The sequence below is a fragment of the Eptatretus burgeri genome, chromosome 15, assembly GCF_056783735.1.
Source record: "Eptatretus burgeri isolate ZD-2024b chromosome 15, Ebu_testis_v1, whole genome shotgun sequence".
NCBI lineage: Eukaryota > Metazoa > Chordata > Myxini > Myxiniformes > Myxinidae > Eptatretus > Eptatretus burgeri.
In genome coordinates, this window is record NC_140975.1 from 54,183,315 (window position 1) to 54,206,390 (window position 23,076).

A 23,076-nucleotide genomic window follows, 5' to 3' on the forward strand; every position below is an offset into this window, starting at 1 on the left:
CACAGGCACACACACACACAGACACACAAACAGACACACACACACACACACAGGTACACACACTCACAGGCACACACACAGACACACACACACACACACTGACACACAAACACACACAGACACACACAGACACACACACAAACACACACACACAGACACACAAACAGACACACACACAGGTACACAAACACACACAGACACACAAACACACACACACACAGGTACACACACAGACACACACACAGACACACACACACTGACACACACACACACACACACACACTGACACACACACAGACACACACACAAACACACACACACACACAAACACATACATACACACACAGACACACACACAGACACACACAAACACACACAAACAAACACACACAGACACACACACAGGCACACACACACAGACACACACACAGACACACACACACACACACAAACTGACACAGACACACACACAGGCACACACACGCAGACACACACAGGCACACACACAGACACACACACACAGGCACACACACAGACACACACAAACACACAGGCACACACACAGACACACACTGATACACACACAGGCACACACACACACAAACACATACAGACACACACACACACACACACACACACACACACACACACACTGACACAAATACACACAGGCGCACACACACACAGACACACACACAGACACACACAGGCACACACACACAGACACACACACACACAGACACACACAAACACACACACACAGACACACACACTGACACACACACAGACACAGACACACACAGGCACACACACACAGACACACACACTGACACACACACAGACACAGACACACACAGGCACACACACACAGACACACACACAAACACACACACACACACACACTGACACACACACAGGCACACAAACACACACACACACACTGACACACACACACAGGCACACAAACACAAACAGACACACAGACACACACACAGGCACACACACAGACACACACTGACACACACACAACACACACAGACACACACACACACAAACACACACAGACACACACAAGCACACACAGACACACAAACACACAGACACACACAGACACACACACACAAACACACACACACAAAGACACACACAGACACACACAAACACAGACACACACACAGAGACACACACACACTGACACAAATACACACAGGCGCACACACACACAGACACACACACAGACACAAACACAGGCACACACACAGACACACACACACAGACACACACAAACACACACAGACACAGACACACACAGACACACACACAGACACACACACTGACACACACACACACACACACACAGACACAGACACACACAGGCACACACACACAGACACACACACACACACACACACTGACACACACACACAGGCACACACACACTGACACACACACAAACACACACAGACACACACACAAACACACACAGACACACACACAAACACACACAGACACACAAACACACACAGACACACACAGACACACACACACAAACACACACACAGACACACAAACAGACACACACAGGTGCACAAACACACACAGACACACAAACACACACACACACAAGTACACACACAGACACACACACAGACACACACACACTGACACACACACAGACACAGTGACACACACACAGACACACACACAGACACACACAGACACACACAGACACACACACACAAACTGACACACAGACACACACACACAGGCACACACACACACAGACACACGCACAGACACACACACACAGGCACACACACACACAAACACACACAGACACACACACAGACACACACACACACACTGGTACACACACACACAGGTACACACACACTGACACACACAAACAGACACACACACACACAGGTACACACACACAGGCACACACACAGACACACACACACACACACACACACACACACACACACACACACACTGACACACACACACACTGACACACATACTGACACACACAGACACACACAGTAGTCCATAAACAAAGTGGCTTGCTGGGCTTTGTCAACTCCATCCCGCCGAGGATGAATGAGACCAAGATGAGACCGAGGAAGCATAAGACGGAGAAGTAAGAGACCGAACTACAGTGTGACCAGGTGTGGAGATGACCAACGGTGGCAGTGGGGTGCAATGTCCAAGCAAAGCAGGGGTGTCCCCGGGTGGGATCGGGCATACCCAGGCATATCTCGGAGATCACATGGGAGATCACATGAGAGGTCGTGGGGATCTACATCATCAACACTTTGGGGATTGAGTGGGAAATGGAACACAGATAAGGAGATGGCTTGGTCCATGAGTTGTGGTTCATTAATGGGATGAATATGGATGCTTCAAGACCAGGGAAGGTTTTATAGACTCAGTCTTAGAGACTTGTGAGTGGAGATGAAGACTCGTGGCGGTGCCATGTACACACACACATACGTGAATCATCATTTACACATGCATTACACATGCATGATTGTGATTGTACACGTTATACATGACATATTTAACATATTAGATTCATCCATATTATATGTGACACATAAAACATAGCGCGCGCGCGCACACACACACACACACACACACACACACACACACACACACACACACACACACACACACACACACACACACACACACACACACACACACACACACACACATGCATTGGGACCATACTCTGTGCAGAGCGTTGGTGCTACCGAAGCAGTCTCCTTGGCGATTGGGCACAATCCTGGATGGGTCACCACTCAGACACAGGATGCCAGAAAGCTGACACTCATTTTGCCAACCTCAGAAGGATGACAGGCTAAGTCAACCCCACCTGGTATTAATTCAACAGCCAAGGGTGGTTTGAACTCAGGATCCTTGGATCCCAAGCCACTACCCTAACCATTAAACTAACACCAGGCATATATAAAACATATTTATCACCATATTTATTATATAATATTTATTTATTATTATTATTATTTTTTAAAATTATTTATTTATTATATTTATTATATAAAACATATAACTGTCAAAGTTAATATATCCATTACATTAACCTAATTAACTGTCCAAGTACAGAAGTGTGTTCAGATACCAAGCATCCAGCTAGCACTAGCCATGCCAGCTATTCCTTCTCACCCTTTTGAATGGAGTGCTTGCTTGAGTGCTTAAGCCACTTGGCAAGTGCTCTGTAAAGAAACGTGGTAACTGAATACACCTCTGCAACACTGGAGGTTATTGGAAGTATTATGAAGGTGATTTGTGTGTTAAATATGATGAAATAAAGATTTAAAGAGGTTAAAAGTTGCATAAATGAAAAAATTCCTGGTATTACCACCATTTTACCCAGCGTCTCCTGCACCACCCAATCTAACACGTTACATTAGTTATTGGTGCCTGTTGTTTGTGTCCTTTATAACGCCCTTAAAAACAGTAAGTTTCCTGTTTGGAATGATTTTCAATTCTGTTGAACTGCCAGACAGGCAGTAAATATATCTCACTCCTCTCTGCGTATGTGCAATCAGGACAAATTCAGAGGTAAAGAACGGTCAAACGAAAGGCTTGTCTTTCGATTCATGTTACGATTCGTGTTCAAAATATATCATTCATTTTAAATAAGCTCTTCCTCGATGATAAATTGATAAGAGGGATGGACAGACAGACAGACATTAACGAATTGCTTAACCCTGCTTTTGGATTCACGTTCGCAGGGTAAAAAGCAATCACTGAAAATGAGGAAATAATGCTCACATCTCACATCACCTCGAACATCACATCACCTTGATGATCTCATCGAACGTGAACATAGAAAACGAAGCATTGCGACGGGATACAGTACTGAGAGGGGGGAAAAAAAGGAAAATAAGGCATTGCTGATTGAGGTGTCAGTACCCAGCGATTTTGACCAAAACAACATAAAAATCTAGAAAATGACCAAATACCAAGATCTCAAAAATGAAGTGTAAAGATCCTGGAAGCTGAACAATGGCAAAATAGTACCACTGGTAATTGTAGCTATGGTAATGACAAAAAATGAACTTCACAAAGATCTATTGTAACGATCATGGATCTTCAATGACCAACGCTCGTGCCACGTGGGTTGGGGCCCAGAAATTCACCATGTCCACCCCTAATTTGCATATGAGCTGGAGATTAAAAACCACATGGCCGTGGAAAACTTGCGACGGGAATAGCCAAGCGGACCTTTGTTGGCGAATCACTTTTAAATGACACCTTAAATGCGCTTTTCCCAAATGTTCCCACATACTGGTTTATTTGCCCAATTTGCATATGCACTATTGAGAGTCCCATTCCCTGACTACCACAAAAAACAGGTTCTCATTAACAAGTAAATTTATTACACAAAAGCAGGGCTGGGGAAGAAGTAGAACACATGGCTCCATGCAGCGATACAAAACTGGAGCGAATGAATACTAAAATAACTCCACTTCGAATCAATTCATCCTTGTTATAAACCCAACCTGCACACCACATTTCGTCCGAATCCGCCCACAACTTTTTTGAGATATCGTGCCATATATCGTTTTTGGCCCTATCTCTCAATGGTGAAGAATCACTTAAAAATTATTAGATCCGAATCCGGATCTTCACAAAAATTGAATCAATTCTTCCTTGTCGCACACCCAACGTGTCCACCAAGTTTCATCCGAATCCGTCCCAAACTTTTTGACATATCATGCTGTTTATCATTTTTGGCCTGATCTTTCGAGGGTGAAGAATCACTTCAAAAATTCTTGTATCTGGATCTGGATCTTCACCAAAATCGAATCCATTCGTTCTTGTCACACAACAACCTGTCCACCAAATTTCGTCTGAATCCGTCCACAACTTTTTGAGATATTCTGGTCACAGACAGACAGACGAGCAACACAACACAGACAAACTTTGGTGGCAGAGGTAATAATACAGATCTATCAGGATTAACTGTTAACTTAAAACCAAAAATAACTCAAATTTCAGAAGAAGATTGCCGTAGACTTGTGTTGCTGTTTAAAGAAGAAAAACATTGAGTGGAATAGCTCGCATCACTTGATTTTCAAGGTGTGGTATCTGACGCACAGACAACAAGTATGGAGAAACGTCATCTGTGATTGACAAACCCAGGATTGGAAGACCGAAAAATATGTCTAATAAGGATGAGCAATACTTGAATACAATATCCTTAAAGAAGAGAAAAGACAACCATTGGATTAGCAACAGAACTGGCAGAAGGTTCAGGTGTCGTTGCACATCCATCAACAGCACGGAATATCACTTTTGAAATGAGGACTTATAGGATGTGTTGCAGTAAGAAAACCACTGGAAAGAAAGGCAAACAAGATTAAAAGGCTAAAATGTGTACAAGAACACAGAAATTGGACTAAGGAACAATGGTCAAAGGTGCTTTGGACAGACAAATCAAAGTTTCAGTTTTTTGGATCTAATCTAATCTCAGGCAGTTTGTGAGATGATGGAAAAATGAAACATAAAGAAAGAGCCTTATTTGAAGCCAACAATTAAGTATGGAGGATATTCAATTCAAGTTTGGGGTGTGGGGGGGGGGGGGAGGGTGCACATCCTCAAGTGCTTTTGGAAAACTTCTAAAAATTGATGGTATATTGATTGTAGCAAGTAGGTACAAAGAAATTTTAAACCACCATGATATCTCCAGTGGTGCAATATTTATTGTTCCAAACTTCATATTGCAGCAAGATAATGATCAAAAACACTCAGCTGGAATGAGTAAAACTTATTTGCAAAAAAGAAAGAGGAAGTTGAAGTCCTTCATTGCATGGAATGGCCCTCTCAAACCCAGATGTCGATATCACTGAAAGTGTATGGGACTATTTGGACAAAGAAAAAGTTAGAAAAGAATCCCAACAACTTAGATGATCTTTGGAAGGTCTTATAAGAAGTGTGGGACACAATTCCACAAAACTTTAATCCCAATAATACCATTCCTTTCATGTGATATCCTGGTCACGGGCTGCCAAGGCAGTTTCATTGGCAAGGAGTACAGTCCTGGACAATTCACCACTCCAACACAGGTTAGTCCAAATGGTTATTAATACACTACACTGGCATTCATTTTACAAACTTCAGAAGGGTGATAGACTGAATCAACCCCACCTGGTGTTAATTCAGCAGTCAACAAGGGCTTGAACTCAAGACTCTAAGGTCCCAAGCCAACCACCTTAACTGCTAAGCCAACACCAGGTGCTAATTTATGTCTGACTTCTTTGGAAAGTTACTTGGTCTTCATGTTTGCCTTGTAGGTTGACCAAGTGAGTTGCACCTTAAAACTTGGATCAGTGGGGGAGGGTAATTTTAAAGTTAAACCACTCATTACATTCAGGTGAAACCCATTACACTTATTTTGTAACTTTTCAAACAAATAATTTGCTCCTAAAATGATTTAGACTTAATTAGGTAAAGGGTTTGAATACGTATGCAACTGAGTATCATCACTTAAAAAAAAAAAAATTGAAACTTTATCACTTTGGAATAGTTTGTGAAGACTCCAAGTATTAAGATCGATTTGAAAGCATCATTAAATAAGCTCAGGTGGCATCAAAATGTGAAAACTTTAGAGGGGGTTGGTGGTTGAGGTGAATACTTTTAAAGACCACTGCATGTGCTCTAGAGATTCCCTTATCCTCCCTTTACCTCATCATCTCCTCATATTTTTCCCTTCTCTCTTCACCTTTGACATACTCCTCTAAATCCTCCTTTCTCTCTCTTATCCTCCCTCTTCTTTAAAATCACAGAGGTCGAGGCTCATGGTGAGCTGCTTTTGTTTCAAAGAATGATGCATATTATTCCAACAACGGAGTTAATATTTTATCTGTAAAATTGCTATTCAGCATGGACTGATCTGTGATCATTAACTTCTTGGTGTTTGCAGTAACTTGCTTATCTGGAGAGTATGCAATGTGTATAAATCATTTGCTCAGCACATAGTTGTTTATTTTCACCAAGTTGATTGTTATGTAAAGGGAAGAAAACGTCGCTAATTTCTAATATACCGACAACATAAACTGTGCATTCAGTATAGCCTAAAGGTATGCACTCTTGCCTCTGAGCTGTGTAGCCTGGTTTTGAATCTCGGCCGAGCTCTAAACTGTCATCCTGGTGTTTCACAGGCAGGGTGAGGTCCATCAATGTGACCGTCAGATGGATGTTATATGAGGTGTTCCGTCCGCCAACATCAGATGGTGGACGTTAATGATCCCATAGTGTTCTTTGTGAAGAGTAAGAGAGCTATCACCCACATCCTGTGCTGGCAGGATAGCCTAAACTCTAGAGGTATGCACACTCACATCTGAGCCATTGAGTCTGGGTTTGAATTTCAGCCCAACTCCAAAATGTCATCCTGGAGGCAGAGTGAGGCATCAATGTCTGTGCCGTCCCTCGAATGGACGTTAAACTGGGTATTTAATCTGTGAACATTAGTTGATGGATATCAAAATATCCCATGGTGCCCTTCGAGAATAATAGGCGAGCTTTCATCAGTACCCTGGCCAAATTACAAATTCCTGCCCTAACCTCCAGGGGTCATTGCATCACCGGGACAGCTGCACTCCCAGCCAATGATGAGACCTGCAGCCTTGTGCTGCACATGAGAAGCCACCACCCTCAACAAGTTACAAATTCCTCCTAAACTTACTTAGTCGAACATCAGGTTGGGCTCGCCAGTTAATGAAAGACTTCGGCCAAACTTTTTTTCCCATCTGACCCCAGGAGAAGTTGGGAAGAGTTGTGGCCATGAAATAATAATAAATAAAAAAATGCTTTCATCAAGTTTCAATTTTTTTTTTGACTAAAATGATAAGAACGATTTTTGCTTTCCTCATCATGATATCAACCTTCTGTGAAATGTTCGTACTGTATGTGTTCAAATCTGGCAAGATCTGGCAGACGTAGCTCACTTGCCTCCGAGCTGTGCAGTCTGAGTTTAATTCTCAACCCGAAGAGAACCTGTCGGATTGGTAATTTGCCTACCTCTGCTGGTTTCATGAGCAGACCCAGAGGTCTTCTCCCAAGGTCAACTATTAACAGGCATCCACAACCACCCTTGACCATATGGTGGAACGTTGGGAGAGGCCCTCACTGTTTTTCCCCTTCCACCCTCACCTTTATTCGCTTTTAAATTCGTTTCCTCCACAACCGCTCGATCGATTGTCACAAGACTTTCAACATAGGAGAGCCCCCCATTGGAGATTTTCAAAATCAAAGTCCCATCATGATTGGATGGAAAAATGCAGCTGGTGTTCCAAAAAATCTGTTTTCCGCAGGCGTGTGTTGCAGGGTTTTTCACGTATCAGGAATAAATGGCCTCAACCTCGCTTCGCTAGGCTTTGGTCAAATCACTCAGACTATACTGAATCTTCTCCCATCTTGTCTCAATTCCTATCTTCTCCCAAGGCCAAGCACTCTCGGCTATACTGAATGGACAGTCCCTTGCAATCACTCAGGCAGATTGCAAAGGACTGCAAGCAACCATCTCACTGCAGGACTGGTTTCCTATATCCATTGCCTCTGATGTAACTTAGGCTGGGAATTCTTCCACAAACACCTGCTCTTCCTCATGCACAAATGAATCCCATCTTGTCTTCAATTATCCTACCCATCCTCGCTCCCCATGGTACACTGAATCCCGTGGTGATGGTGTTGCCTTGAAATAACTTGCCTTCTTTTCGTGGAAAGCAAACTTGACCAAAGGCAATCTCAGATCATTCCACAAAGCCCGCAGCAAATGTGTGTCCCCTCTCAGGAGAGCCAGAAAACAACATCCACCCAACCTCAAGATTGAACTTTCACTTGTCGCCCTCCTTGAAAACCTGGTTGTACCTTGTTAAGTCTGTCTCCAGTGTATGCTCCCACTCCACCACTCCTTCTCTTCAAATGGCACCACAGCCGATTCCACTCATGAGGAAGCTGAGTGCCTCAATTCTATGTTTGCTTTGAAATCCTAAGTCTAAAATCCCTTCGCTCTCTGTACCCACCCTACCCGGTCACACTCAACTGCTCCTGGACTGTGTCCTTTTGTACTTCTGAAAGTGGAGAATGTTCTGGAAACCCTTGATTCTGATTCTGCAATTGAACCGGATGGCATCAACTCATGTGTCCTAAAAACCTGCTCGATGGCTCTTGCACATCCTCTTTCTGCTCTTTTCACACTATCATTCACCCGAGGTTATATTCCATGTGCTTGAAAATCAGCCAACATCACCGCATTACTTCAAAAGGCTGATTGACGCCTCTAAATCTGATTACCTATTGACATATTAGCTTCCTTCCAGTCATCATTAAGGTTATCAAATCCATCACCGCAGTTGATATGAAATTCTTCCTTTTCTCCAACACTATCATCTCAAATCATCAATTTGGATTCAGACCAGGCCACTCTATTGTAGAGTGAAATGATGCTTTTACCATCCCAACAATGGATGGAGGCCCTCAATGGCAGACATGAGATCAGGGCCGTCTCTCGAGACAAATCAAGCTTTTGCTACAGTCTGGCATCCTGCTTTACTCTCCAAACTCTCTGCTTAGGGATCCAAGGCCAACTCCACACATGGCTGACTGACTTCCTCCATTCTCGTAGCCAAGGTGTGGCATTCCATGGAATCCTTTTACCTCCTATCTCTGTTAAGGCTGGAGTGCCCCAAGGCAGTGTTGTGGCCCAAATCCTATTCCTAGTCTTCCTCAGTGATCTCTCTGACTTTCTGGAAAAATCCCCTTTATCTATTTGCTGATGATTCCACCCTTTACCATGACATCCCTCATTCTTCAGATAGGCAGTTAGCAGCAGTCTGTTCCCTCTCTTCAGACCTTGACAAAATCACAACCTGGTAAAACATTTGGAATATGTCTTTCAGTCCTGATAAATCATCTCTCTCTCTCTCTCTCTCTCTCTCTCTCTCTCTCTCTCTCTCTCTCTCTCTCTCTGTCTCTCTCTCTGTCTCTCTCTCTCTCTCTCTCTCTCTCTCTCTCTCTCTCTCTCTCTCTCTCTCTCTCTCTCACTCTCTCTCTCTCTTTTTCTCTTTCTCTTTCTCTTTCTCTTTCTCTTTCTCTCTTTTTCTCTCTCTCTCTCTCTCTCTCTCTCTCTCTCTCTCTCTCTCTCTCTCTCTCTCTCTCTCTCTCTCTCTCTCTCTCTCTCTCTCTCTCTCTCTCTCTCTCTCTGTCTCTCTGTCTCTCTGTCTCTCTCTGAAAGGAAAGTATCACAAACCCTCTAATCTACTTTCTTAACAATCCTCTTGAGGAAGTTCAGAGGAAGTTCATTCAAACTCCTGGGTCTCACTATCAGCCATGGTATTTCTTGGGAAAGCCACATTTATATGTTGGCACACCTCCCTTGACATACCTGATCTTCTGTCCACTTACATACAAGGCCTTCATCCGCAGTTTGATGGAGTATTGCTCTCCCATCTGGGCTGGTGCCCCTGCCTCACACCTTGCTCGGGTTGACACTATGGAAATCAAGGCCATCAAGATCATTGGAATCTCCAGCGATGAGGCTGAGTCTATGGACTTGTCACTTTCCCTTCTCAGATAGGTCAGTGGCTGGGCTGGTGCCTTTGCCTCACACCTTGCTAAGGTTGGCACTGTGGAGACCAAGGCCTTCAAGATCATTGTAATCTCCAGTGATGAGGCTTAGTCTATGGGCCTGTCACTTTCCCTTCTCAGATAGGTCAGTGGTCTCTCTGTCTTGTAACCACCTCCTGTCTGATATTGCATCCTCTTCTCTTCCCCCCCCCAGGTTTCTGCAGGGCACATAGTCCACCATTAACCCTCTTCTGGTGAAACTCCCAAAATCCAGAATCACTGCCCACCTCCTCTCATTTCTTCCTCTTTTCTTCCTCACCTATGGAGCTAACTTCCACATCCTCTTCAATCTCTTTCTTCCCTTTATGTCTTCAAGGCAGCTGTTCACCACCATCTCAGATCATCCACCATCTAAAAACATGATCTTTACTACCCCTGTTAACACCCCCCCCCCTTTCCCCACCAACCCAAGCCCAACTCCTTCCAAATTTCTCGTTCTTCATTCCTGAGAGTTTGCTTCTGTATCCATCTTGTCCACCCTATGCGTCCTCTCCTACCCCTCAATCTTCCCCACATGCCTCATTTGTCCAAATCTCCCTCTAATTTGTCCTACAACCCTGCTGTTGGTGCCCAGTACTGTTCCTCTTGTTCTGTTGCTTCATGATCCGTTCTACATTCTATCTCTTTTACGAGTCTTGACCTAGTATCCAAAAAAGCAGGTCATTCAAGATACCTTTGGGTTTTTCAACAAAGATGAGGCAGGGAATTGCTGGCACCCTTGCCAAAATTGTGGCTTAAATTGCCCTTGGGAGGAGATGATCACCATTGGCTCCATTTTTAGATGAAGATGCCAACATGGTGCCCTAGAAATGTACGAGGTCATGGGATAGATTATGATGTACTAATCATTGCATCGATTACATGAGCATCATGTAAGCCACAAATGTCGCAATTTTTCTTGAACTCCCAGGTTTCATCCAGAATCTTCCCGGTGGTTGATGCTTCAAGGAAACTACGATGAAGCTTTGAAAGGTTTCAAGAAAGTTGCAAGGATTAATGGAAAACACGAGGCAGTGGATGCATTGAACGCAGAGGTAATGTGGCGAAGGCCGGCATCCCAGAAACATTGTGGATTCAAATGCATTCCAAGACAACAGACTTAAGGATTTGCATTGTGAGTATCTGGTAAAGGCCCTGTCACACATTGACGATTTAGCCAGCGTATGCCTGACGTATGCAAAATTTGGCTAAAACGCTGGCACACGTCGAATACGTTATGGGTAAGTTTGTATACGTTAAGAGCACGCTGGCATACGTCTTTGTACACTGACATATGTCGTAGTACGCCGAGGTGTTAGACAAACTTTCCATGCTTGAAATTTTCCGACGTATGCCAGCGTATGACTCACACATTCCGCATACGCTGGCATAAGTTGTAGGCACGTTATGTGATCATTGACACACGTCGACACACGTTACTTGTAAGTTACTCATAAGTCGAAACACGCCGAGGTAATGGTTAGCGTACCCGAAACTTATTTCTAACCTATGAGTAACATGTTGTAGGCACGTTATGTGATCGTTGACACACGCCGACAACACGCTAGGTAATCGTTGGTATAAGTTATCTCTAAGTTATCGAAACGTTCTGTGTACGTTAGTAATATGTTATGCATTTGTCCAACTCGTTATGAATACGCCAAAAAATGGAAAAAAACATCAACACTTCAACGTAAACAAAAACAAAAACAAAAAAACATGGAGTCTGAAACACTGACGGGTTCCAACTGTGAACCCCATTTTAGTATACCAATTCCCCTAAACGCTGCCAATGCGCCATTATACGGTAGCTGTAAGTTAGAAACACGTTCAGTAAGTTCTGTGGTTGTCCGGAAGACGTCAATCAAATACGTCTACATACGTCAATGTGCGTTGGAGATACGTTACACATAGGTTCAAAGCACATTACTCATAGGTTCAAAGCACGTTACTCATAGGTTAAAAAATAAGTTTCGGGTATGCTAAACATTACGTCGACGTGTTTCGACTTATAAGTAACTTACAAGTAAAGTATGTCGATGTGTGTCAACGATCGCGTAGCGTGCCTACAACTTATGTCAGAGTATGCGGAACGTGTGTCATACGTCGAGTACGTCGAGAAATTTTCAACATGCTGAAAATTTCTCGATGTACTTGGCGTATGATGACGTATTCCAGAAAACTACGACATATGCCAGCGTACTACGACGTATACCAGCGTGCTCTTAACGTATACAAAACTTACCCATAATATATTCGACCTGTGCCAGCTCAGTTCGGCAAATTTTTCATACGTCGGCATACGCTGGCTAAAACGTCAAGGTGTGACAGCGGCTTCACACTTCGATGTCTCGTGCGTTTATGATTTGAATCGTCGAGCCACAGCCTAAGAATAGCCTACGCCACGTGATCGTCGGCGATAGGCTGCCGCCCGCTATGCATAAGTTAGACTTTCGTTGGGCATTGGTTGTGAACGCTGACAACACGCTCAGCATTCGTTGGTATAAGTTATCTATATGTGATTAAAACGTTCTGTGTACGTTACTAATATGTTATGCATACGTCCAACACGTTATTATATGCCCAAAACTTAAAAAAACATCAATAGTTCAGCGTACACCAGCGTTTTACATACATTTTGAGACCTTGCCATACGCTGGCAAAAACGTCAAGGTGTGACAGGGCCATAACCAAGATGTACTGTCAGGGTAATGCATCATTGACGGATTGCCAATTAAAATCCAGCTGGCTCACCTCAGTGAAAGTGTAATCCACCTGCGATTCTCCCGATCTGACCTTTTATTACCTAATGGGTTATAACAAGACGGGATCGATGGTTCGAATCAATATTTCCAACAGTATTATGTTGCCAATCATTGGTTCTCGTATAGAAATCATGTGAATGCGTTGGAGTTCAAGAAACCTATAAATGAACACCTGCTAGCAATGTTATAATGCCTCGTCTGCACGAAAAGGCCCGTAACTTCTTTGAGGTCAAACCAAGCCGAGATCAAACTAAACTCTATATTGTGTGATCCATATTTGGTATATCGAAATTAACGGATTGTGTGGTGATGGTGGTGATTGTTGTCATTGCTGTAGTCGTCATCCTTCTGTGTTTGTTTATTGCGAAAACTGAAGATTTTCCAAATATACTGGTTGGTCACATGCGTTATTCTGTCTGTCTGTCTGTTTGTTTGTCGGTTTGTATGTCAATCGCCAACAGGTCACAATTTTATACCAATATTCACGAAACTTCACCACCTGGTACAGTTCGTCATAAGCAAGAACCCTATTGATTTTGAGGTCAATATATGTTAAAAGGTCGACATGGGCCAAAGGTCAACAACTTTGCCAGATTTCTAAAATCCTCAGTTTTCATCCGATTGACTTGAAATTTGAACAGGATTTATATTTCAGGTCACTGAATTTAACTAGCCAATTGTTTTTGAGGTCAACATATACCAAAAGGTCAACAACTCAGGTGGCATTTCTAAAATCCTCAATTTTCATCCTATTGACTTTAAATTTGAAGATGTGCATATTTGGTCATTGACTTCAACGAACAAGTATTTTTGAGCTCAACATCGGCCAAAAAGTCAACATGGGCCAAAGGTCAACGACTTCGATGAGATTTCTAAAATCCTCAATTTTCATCTGATTGACGAGATTTGAAGAAGATTTATATTACAGGTCACTGAATTCAACCACCAATTATTTTGAGGTCAAATTTGTTTTATGGATTTCTCAAGTATCGTGCTCTGTACCATATCTTTCTGTTTATTTGTTTGTCTGTCTGTCTGTTAACGGCTTAAAGGTCACAATTTTAAACCAATCTTCACGAAACTTTACCATGTTGTAGAGGAAGTCACAATTGAGAAAGCCTGTTGATTTTGAGGTCATATTTCTAAAATCATCATTTTTCATTCAGTTTACTTGAAAGTTGAACGGGATTTGAATATCGGGTCACTGAATTGGGAAACCAACTATTTTTGAGGTCAAAAGGTCAAAGGTCAACTGAAGTTTAAACTTGTAAAATCATCAATTTTCATCTGAGAGATCATCAATTTTAATCATAATAAGATGGAAAATTTGATTTATCCATGGCTACTTTTTTTTTGGGGGGGGGGGTGGGTTGGGGGTGTTGGATTTTGCAAGTATCGTGCTCAGTACGACATCTTTCTTGTTTGTCTATCTGTTTGTCTGAATGTCAATCGCCTGTAGGTCACAATTTCAAACCGATCTTCACAGAACTTCACCAAATGGTCGAGTTGGTCAAGAGCAAGTAGCCTATTCATGTTGATATCAAAATGTCAAAAGGTCAACATAGGCCAAAGGTCAACAGCATAGGTCAACAGCATAGGTCAAATTTCTAAAATCGTCAATTTTCATCCAATTGACTTGAAATTTGAAGAGCATTTCATTTAATTCAACCACTAATTATTTTTACGGTCACATTTGTTTTAGGGATTTTTCAAGCATCTTGCTTTGATGTCATCATTCTTGTTGTTTGTTTTTTTGTTTGTTTTTACACGGACCAATGTGGAAGGATTATAATAAATGTGTGATGAAGACCGAGACGTAAATATGATACATTGTGCCATTGACATCCTGTTGATTTCTTCTTGTGTTCAACCAATTCCGGCTCGCAGCTGGCTTATAAAGAACCTGGCACGGTTGCCAACATGACTCGTAGAGGGGAGACTTCGATAAGAACCAAGCCCAGCATTGTGCAAACTTGCTAGTGGAGATGAGGCATGGGTTTTCAATGTGCCCAGAGCAATATTTGCAAAACATGTCTAATGCATTACATGCCCTTTCTATAACATTATTTCCTTTATTACGTGTAACCCATGTGCAGATTTTAAAAAAGCATGTGCAAACCCATCACAGCGGAAAGCCTTTGCAGAAAACGTACACATTTGTGGACTTATGTCGAACAAGTGTACTTCGAAGACGAACTCTCATTGTTAGTTTGATCTGGTAAGTGCAAATGTTCTCAGCTTTTCATCATTTGAAGGTATTTGAATAGCATGTTCATTCACATATGTGAAATACCTAACTGTTGCTTGAATTACTTCTGGGTGGGTAGCTGTTGTTTTATTTATTTAACAGAGTCGAGGATCATAGAGGAGTAAGAATACAGAATGGACCAGGACATCAAAGACCAGATGAAATAGAGGGGCGAGGTCACACCAACAGCAAAGTAGAGAGAAAAAAATAGAGGGGTACTTTGAGGAAGAAAGGACATTGGTAAGAGTGAGAACAAGGGAGAGGGGGAGAGGAGTACAATGAGACAAGCATATGCAAACTTGCAATCACAGAAGTGGAAGGGAAAACTGGAGAAGAAGCAGAAATGAACCAAGCAACAACAACAATTTTCAAAAAATAAAAAAAGAAATTAAGAGGAGTGTGACGGAACATCAGCAGGAGATGATGGTGGTGAGGCGGGGGGGGGGGAGCTGATAACCTGGAAACAGGGACAAAGGTGGGCTTGGGGATGCTTAATGAGGGTAGAAAAGATGGGTATGGATGGTTAATGACCTAAAAAGGTGGTGAAAATCTGCCCAAGAGGGAAGATTATATTTAAGAGATTGAGGGAGTTTGTTCCACAAGTGAGAGAAAAGAGGAACGAATGGGTGGAGGTGAGCAGTGAGCCTGGATCCTGGGATTTTCTGCAGAAGTGGATGACTGGCAGACCACGTGCACCATGCAGAGACATATAGAGGACAAAGCATGGAAATAGCAGATGGTGCGAGACCAGAAAGGAGGACGTACAAGACAGAGTTCACCGACCTGGCTGCAATGTGATTATTATGGGCCGAGAGACTGAGCTTCACCACAGGAAATACCTTCGATTTTAAAGGCCTTAGTTTCCACGGCATCAGACTGAGCAAGGTGTGAGGCAGGGGCACCAGCCTGATGGGGAAAGCAGTACTCCATCATGCTGCAGATGAAGGCCTTGTAAGTAAATAAAGGTTCATATGTGCCAAGGAAAGACTTTGCATGATGGAGGATGTCGAGTTCACAGCTTGCTTTGGAGGTAAACTTAGAGATGTGGTTTGCCCAAGAAAGATCATGGCTGATGGTGAGACTCAAAGATTTTCATGACTCAATTTCTTCAAGAGATTTGTTAAGGTAGAGTTTCAAGAAGTCAACTTCAAATAGATGGGAGGGTTCACTTGATGGTCCTTTTGGAAAGACAGAGTGAGAGTGTGAGATTTGTCAGTGTTGAAAGACATACCATATTCGACATATTAGACCAGCTTCTGATTCAATGAATGTCGGCACTGAAAGAAGATGTTGCTCCTTGCCTACTGAAGGATGAGAAATGCAATGGCAGAGCTTGTCATCAGCAAAGATATAAAGAGGATTTTCCAGAGAGTCGGAAAGATCGTTGATGAAGATTACGAACATAACTTGGCCCACCATTCCCTTGCATCACTAAAGCCTCACCAGGAAGAGGAGATAAGAGGATCACGTTGAGACCCACTTGTCAGTGATGAAAGTGGAGAGAGTCGGTAAGCCAAAACAGGAAGTGGCCTTGGATGCCATAGGCTGAGAGTTTGGAGAGCAAGTAGGGGTGCCATACTGTATGAAATGCTCGAAATATGTCCAGAAAGAGGGCTCCAAGATCGAGGGCTCCATGCATTGTTAGGAGGCAGCAGCAACATGTCCAGGGTACAGTGATCTGGTGTGAATCTGAACTGATGATCTGAGATAAAGACGTAAGACAGAAAAGAAGAAAAGGATTTGATGTCAACTGTGGTCATGGATTCTTGACCATGCTGATGATTGGGAATAAGATAATCGTTTTGTAGTTAAGAGAATCAGTTCTTGCACCAGGTTTGTGTAATTAAGTGATCTTGGTTGACTTCCAAGCAGATGAAAGATGATCTTAAAAGGAGCTGTTCAGGTATGTTCAATTTGTCAGGGGTGTGTACTGGCCCCACACTTTTCAGCGCTTGTATGTACTGGATTCTGGGGAGGATGTCGGAGAGATCAAGCTGCACTGCATCATTTGGAAATGTCAAGATCTCTTACTTTAATTTCGCAGACAATGCAGTCATCTTTGCAGAGATGCTGGTTATCCTAAAGGGGGCCCTCAAGGCACTGAGTGAGGATTCGGAGTCACTGGGATTATGGGTTTCCTGGGTCAAAACTAAGATCCAGGCTTTCACTGGCATCTTGGATGCTGCTATCTTGGCAGTGATTCATGGAGAGATTCACTTACCTTGGCAGTGACATTCATGTTTCCACATGTTGTGAGTCAGAGGTCAATAGACGATCATATTGATATAACAATAACAATAATTACGAGATAATATTGTCAAATAAGTATGTTCTCCTGCTTAAATTATGCACACGTTTACCGTAATATGTTAATGGCTTGTTTCAAATAATAACACTTCTGCAACTGCCTTTACCACAATATTCCTGTTACACTCATGGACAAACCTCTTATTTTAACATTCAGCACACTGGTTGCATCAATATGCTGAGGTCCCGTAGGTTAGGACAGGAATGCAGAGTTTGACTGGAGAACTAGCACATTGTGGTGTCCAAGATAGGGTGACCTGGTCTGAAAGCTTTTCTTTTTGAATTTTACCAATTAAATCTTTGATGTCCACCAGGCATCTCACGGAGATGGGAATGGGCCAGGCACCCGCCTGGGGGGGGGGGGCGGGATGGCCAGACCGAGGCCCTTGGAGTACCGGTGGAAAGTGCATGCAGTGACGTGCTGCTGTGGTGCATGCTCCAATACCTGATCGAACCTCACCTAAAAGATGACCAAGGACAAATGAAAGTATGAAAAGAGCAGAAAGAGAAAGTGCAAGAGCGGTAGAGCAGGTTTTTAAAAGGTGTGCTGATGCGGTCTGGTCCAGCCAGTTGCAGAATCAGAGTCGAGGGTTGCCAAAAACATCTATACCTTGTCAGGTACAAAAGATACAGTATTCGGGAGCGGTTGGCTGTGACTGTGTACGGTGGGTACAGAGAGAGGGGTTGGAGACAACATATTTGTTAGCAACCACAGAATTGAGGCATTTGGCCCTCTCACGAGTGGTGTCATTTATGGTGATACATGACATGAGGGAAGGGATGGAGGGAGAGCAGGTATACTCCAGATGCCACCAATGTTTTGAGGAAGGCGACGGCTTGAAAGTTCAACCTTGAGGTTGGCCAGATGTTGTTTTTGGGCTCTCCTGTGAGTGGACACAATTGTTGCAGACTTTGTGGAAAGACTTAAGGTTTGTTTCTGTCAGATTTGCCTTCCAGGAAGAGAAGGCAAGTTGCTTCAAAGCAACTGTCTCACTGCAACATTTGTGGACCATGGGTAAGAGGAAGAGAATGATAACTGCAGATGGTATTGGATGAATATGTACATAAGATAGACCAGGTTGCTGGAGAAGACTTCCCAGGCCACAATAATATCAGCGGCGGCAGAGGGAGGAGACGAGTCCTGAAGGGAGATAGCAGCTTGCTGTCCATGCTCATCAAGCTGAGTTAACTGCCAAACTCGTCAAAGCTGAGCCAGCTCTCTGAAAATAGCAGGAGAAATGTTGACTATCACAAGCATGTGATCACATGAACCAATTGGAGAAGTTTAAGAAAAGGAGACATTAACAGGAAAGTTTGACATTCTCAAGTTTGGAAGAGAGGATTTGCCATTGGTGGAAATCAGGTTAGGTCAGGTATGGGAGCATACACCAGAGCAGCGCGTCGCTGCATCCACTTTCCGCCGGTACTCCGGGGGCCTCCATCTGGCCATCCTTCAGGAAGATGCCTGGCCCATCACCATCTCCTTGAGATTCTGATCAACATGCTGCAACCACGAGGCATGTGGTCGGCCCATTGGCCACCTCCACTCACGAGACTCCCTCGCTGAGAGAATCTGGTGAGCAGGATCAGCGACAGGAAAACGAGCCACGTGTCTATACAGCCGCAGCTGATGCTCATGGACTATGCAGGTAACAAATCTCATCCGAGTCTCTCTCAGCACCTGCTCGTTGGACACAAAGTCCAACCAACGATAGCCAAGGATTCTCCGAAGAGACCTGGTACCAAAAGAATTAAGTCTCCATCTCAGATCCCTGGTCAGAGTCCAAGTCTCACATCCATAGAGCAAGAGTGGAAGCACCAAGGACCTGAAGACTCGGACTTTCGTCCTCCCGTACAGGTACCGGCAGCGCCACGCCCCATGATCCAGTGAATTCATGACTCCCCAGGCCCGATGCAGACGTCTATTGTCCTCTGACTCACAGCCAGGAGAGACATGAATATCACTGCCAAGGTAAGTGAATCTCTCCATGACCTCAACATCCTCACCACAAACAGGCACAGACAGGACAGCAGCATCCAAGATGTCATTGAAAGCCTCGATCTTAGTTTTGACCCACGAAACCCGTAATCCCAGTGGATCCGACTCCTCATTCAGCACCTCGAGGGCCCCCAAAAGGGTATCTAGTCTCCGCAAAGATGAATGCATCTCTGCAAAATCAGGGTCAGAGATCTTGACATTCACAAATGATGCACCACAGCTTGATATCTCCTTCATCCTCCCCAGAATCCAGTCCATACAAGTGCTGAAAAGTGTGGGGGCCAGGATACACCCCTGATGAACTCTAGCAACAAAAGGAAATAAGTCAGAGATGGTACCACCACATCTCACAGCACTCTCAGTACCAGTGTAGAGTTTAGGCATCAGATCGATCAGTTTTGGTCGCACCCCATGAAGACCAAGAATCCTCCAGAGGGCATCCCAATTCACTGAAGCAAACGCTTTATAGAGATAATCATAAGCTATAAGCAGCCCCTACCGAAACTCTCATCTGCGTTCAGTGAGGACCCGAAGAGCAAGGATACGGTCAATCGTTGAACTCTTTGGTGTAAAGCCTGATTGCTCTGGACGCTGGTGCTCAAGCACATGGTGGCGAACCCTATCAAGAATTATCCGAGCAACGACCTTGCTCGGCACTGAAAGCAGTGTCACCCCTTGGTAGTTGTTGCAGTCTTGGCGATCACCCTTCCCTTTCCAGAGAGGGACAACAAGGCCCCTCTTCCAGTCAGTTGGGATGATGCCTGTGTTCCAGGCAGAGCATAGAACCGCATGCAGCGACACGAGTGCAGCATTTCCACCAGCCTTGAGAAGTTCAGCATGGATGTCACAAATCCCTGGAGCTTTACGCCTTTTAACTGGTTCACCGCAGCCTGTGTTTCCACAAACGAAGGTGGACCACAGTTGAGTGGAGGGTTGGCAACAGTGATTGTAACATCCCTGACATCCAACTCGACAGCTGGTGGATCAGCGTGGTACAACTGCTCAAAGTAACCAGACTTCGGTTCACTTCGGACTCCTCTGTCAAGAGTCTACCACCCTCTGCTCTAACTGCAGTACACCGAGGGATGGGGTTGGATGAACATTATGCGCGAATTCCCCTGTAAGCAGGACGGGAATCACTTGACCACAGGTGATGCTCTACCCACTCAAAAATTCCTCATGCATAGGCCTCCTTGTCCACCCTAAGCACACATGCAGTTTTACGCCTCAGCTCCCTGAACAGCTCAGCTCTGCCATTCAGTCTGGCCGTGGGACTCTGGTCAATGGTATCCAGTATCCTTTGAGAGACAAAATTCTTCTTCGCCCTACGGTGAGTTCCAAGACAACCACCAACAACATCAAGGATGGTGGTTTTGAAGGCACTCCACAACTCTTGAGGATCTCCCAAAGCACCCAGATCCCCAATTCTCCACTCACTTTGTTCAAAAATTTCTCAGCTACCTTCTCATCCTTGAGTTTGCCAACATCCAGCCTAGGCTGGGATAGTACCATTCTCCTGGATTTAAGGTGCAACTTCAGAGTTGCTACAACAAGCCGGTGGTCAGTGTTGAGGAACTGAGCACTCCGGTAGACCCTGCGGGTCTGGATCATCCTCCAGCAACCATCAACTAGCACATGGTCAATCTCCTTTGCCACACCGCTAGTGTTGGAATACCAAGTCCAGCGATGAGCTTGTGGGCGCTGACAACATGAACCAGCCACCCTAAGTCTATGATTTCCAGCAAAGTCAAGGAACTTAGTGCTATTCTGGTTCACAGTTCCACACCCATGGGGACCAATACACCTCTCACAACCATCCCAATCAGTTCCAGTCGATGCATTGAAATCCCTCAAGACAGGAAGTGTATCTCATTGGGGCACTGATCAACCACAGACTCGAGCATGGCATAGAATGCGTCCTTCATGGTGAGATCACTCACCTTTGTCAGAGCATAAACAGAGACCAGGGAAATGACACTTAAGGAGTGACGAATCCTTCATCTCATAATACGCTCGTTTACCGGTGTTACCTCAATTATCATTGGAGTCAGCTTATTGGACACAGCTATAGCAACTCCTTGGGTATGGTAACCATCAGAGCGACCAGACAAATAGTAGGTGTAACCGCCCGCCATGATCTCGCCGCAATACAGTTTCCGAACCTCAGAGAGCTGCAATACCGACGTCCAAATGCTTGAGCTCAGATGATAACAGAGACAGGTGATCATCTTCTTTTAGGGATGACATTCCAGCACAGATTGGGGGTCCCGAAGGCTTTTCCCAATCCGGTCATCCAGTGAGCTGCCTGCGAATGGAAGCTGCACAGGAGGTACTCCCACGGAGTGGATTTTCAGATTTTTTTATGCTTCGAGAATGTTTTGTGGAATCAAGGGTTTTATCGTGCCCGAAGTGCAAATCCTGAAACCAACCTCCTAATAAAAAGTAACCCAACTGCAGGAGGATGTCCGCAGACGCAGTTGGGCACTAGATATGGATGGCTGTTGGCTCACAAGGAGCTCCTCCACCCTTTGACAGGTTTTGTTTTTAATCCTGCTGGGTGTCCATATCCAAACATCCTCCACATCAGGAAACCTGGTGGGGGAGACGGTTTAGTCGCTGACAACCTGTCCATGGAACAAGTTAGTACAGGTTTACATGGTACCTATTGCAAATCACAGATCTGATCTGGCTTGACCTGGCATTTGGTGGAAATATGGGCCAGAAAGTGCACAGATTGAGTCAAGCCCATGTTTGATTGCCCATGGAGTCACAAAAATTATTTGCTGCAGGAGCTGGTGAAAGAAATACTAACACCCAGCCATTTTGCATCGTGACTATTTAAATCTTGACATTATGAGGGAGAGGGAGAGGGAGAGAGATGCAATGGGAGGTTACAAGTTGGTCCCTGTTTTCCAAGAGAGAGATGTAAGTGGAGTTGTCTCTGTTATTAGGATGGAACAGCACACATACAATTTCCTGCCATCGATTTTTAAGGTTATGCAAATCATGACAGCGAGAAAGAGAGTTCTTGATGTAAACTGTAACTCCACCACTGGGGAATCGTTCAGGCCTGTCAAAGCAGAGATGACAATAGCCAGGGAGAGACGTGAAAGAGTGAG

The 23,076-nt window shown here is 44.1% G+C and overlaps 1 protein-coding gene across 3 annotated transcripts in view; it reads left to right on the forward strand.

Annotated features, from left to right (window-relative positions):
• The window catches only part of LOC147012190 (solute carrier family 22 member 6-B-like), a 49,186-nt gene that overhangs the window by 21,234 nt on the left and 4,876 nt on the right, over positions 1–23,076 (forward strand). For all 3 annotated transcript variants that reach the window (XR_015051505.1, XM_085856016.1, XM_085856015.1), the window contains exons 5-6: positions 11,570–11,693; positions 15,500–15,621. Coding sequence is in view for 2 of the 3 variants with exons in the window: in XM_085856016.1 (XP_085712142.1) it covers positions 11,570–11,693; positions 15,500–15,621 (246 nt within the window). In the remaining variant the exon portion in view is untranslated. The remainder of the gene's footprint in view (positions 1–11,569; positions 11,694–15,499; positions 15,622–23,076) is intronic.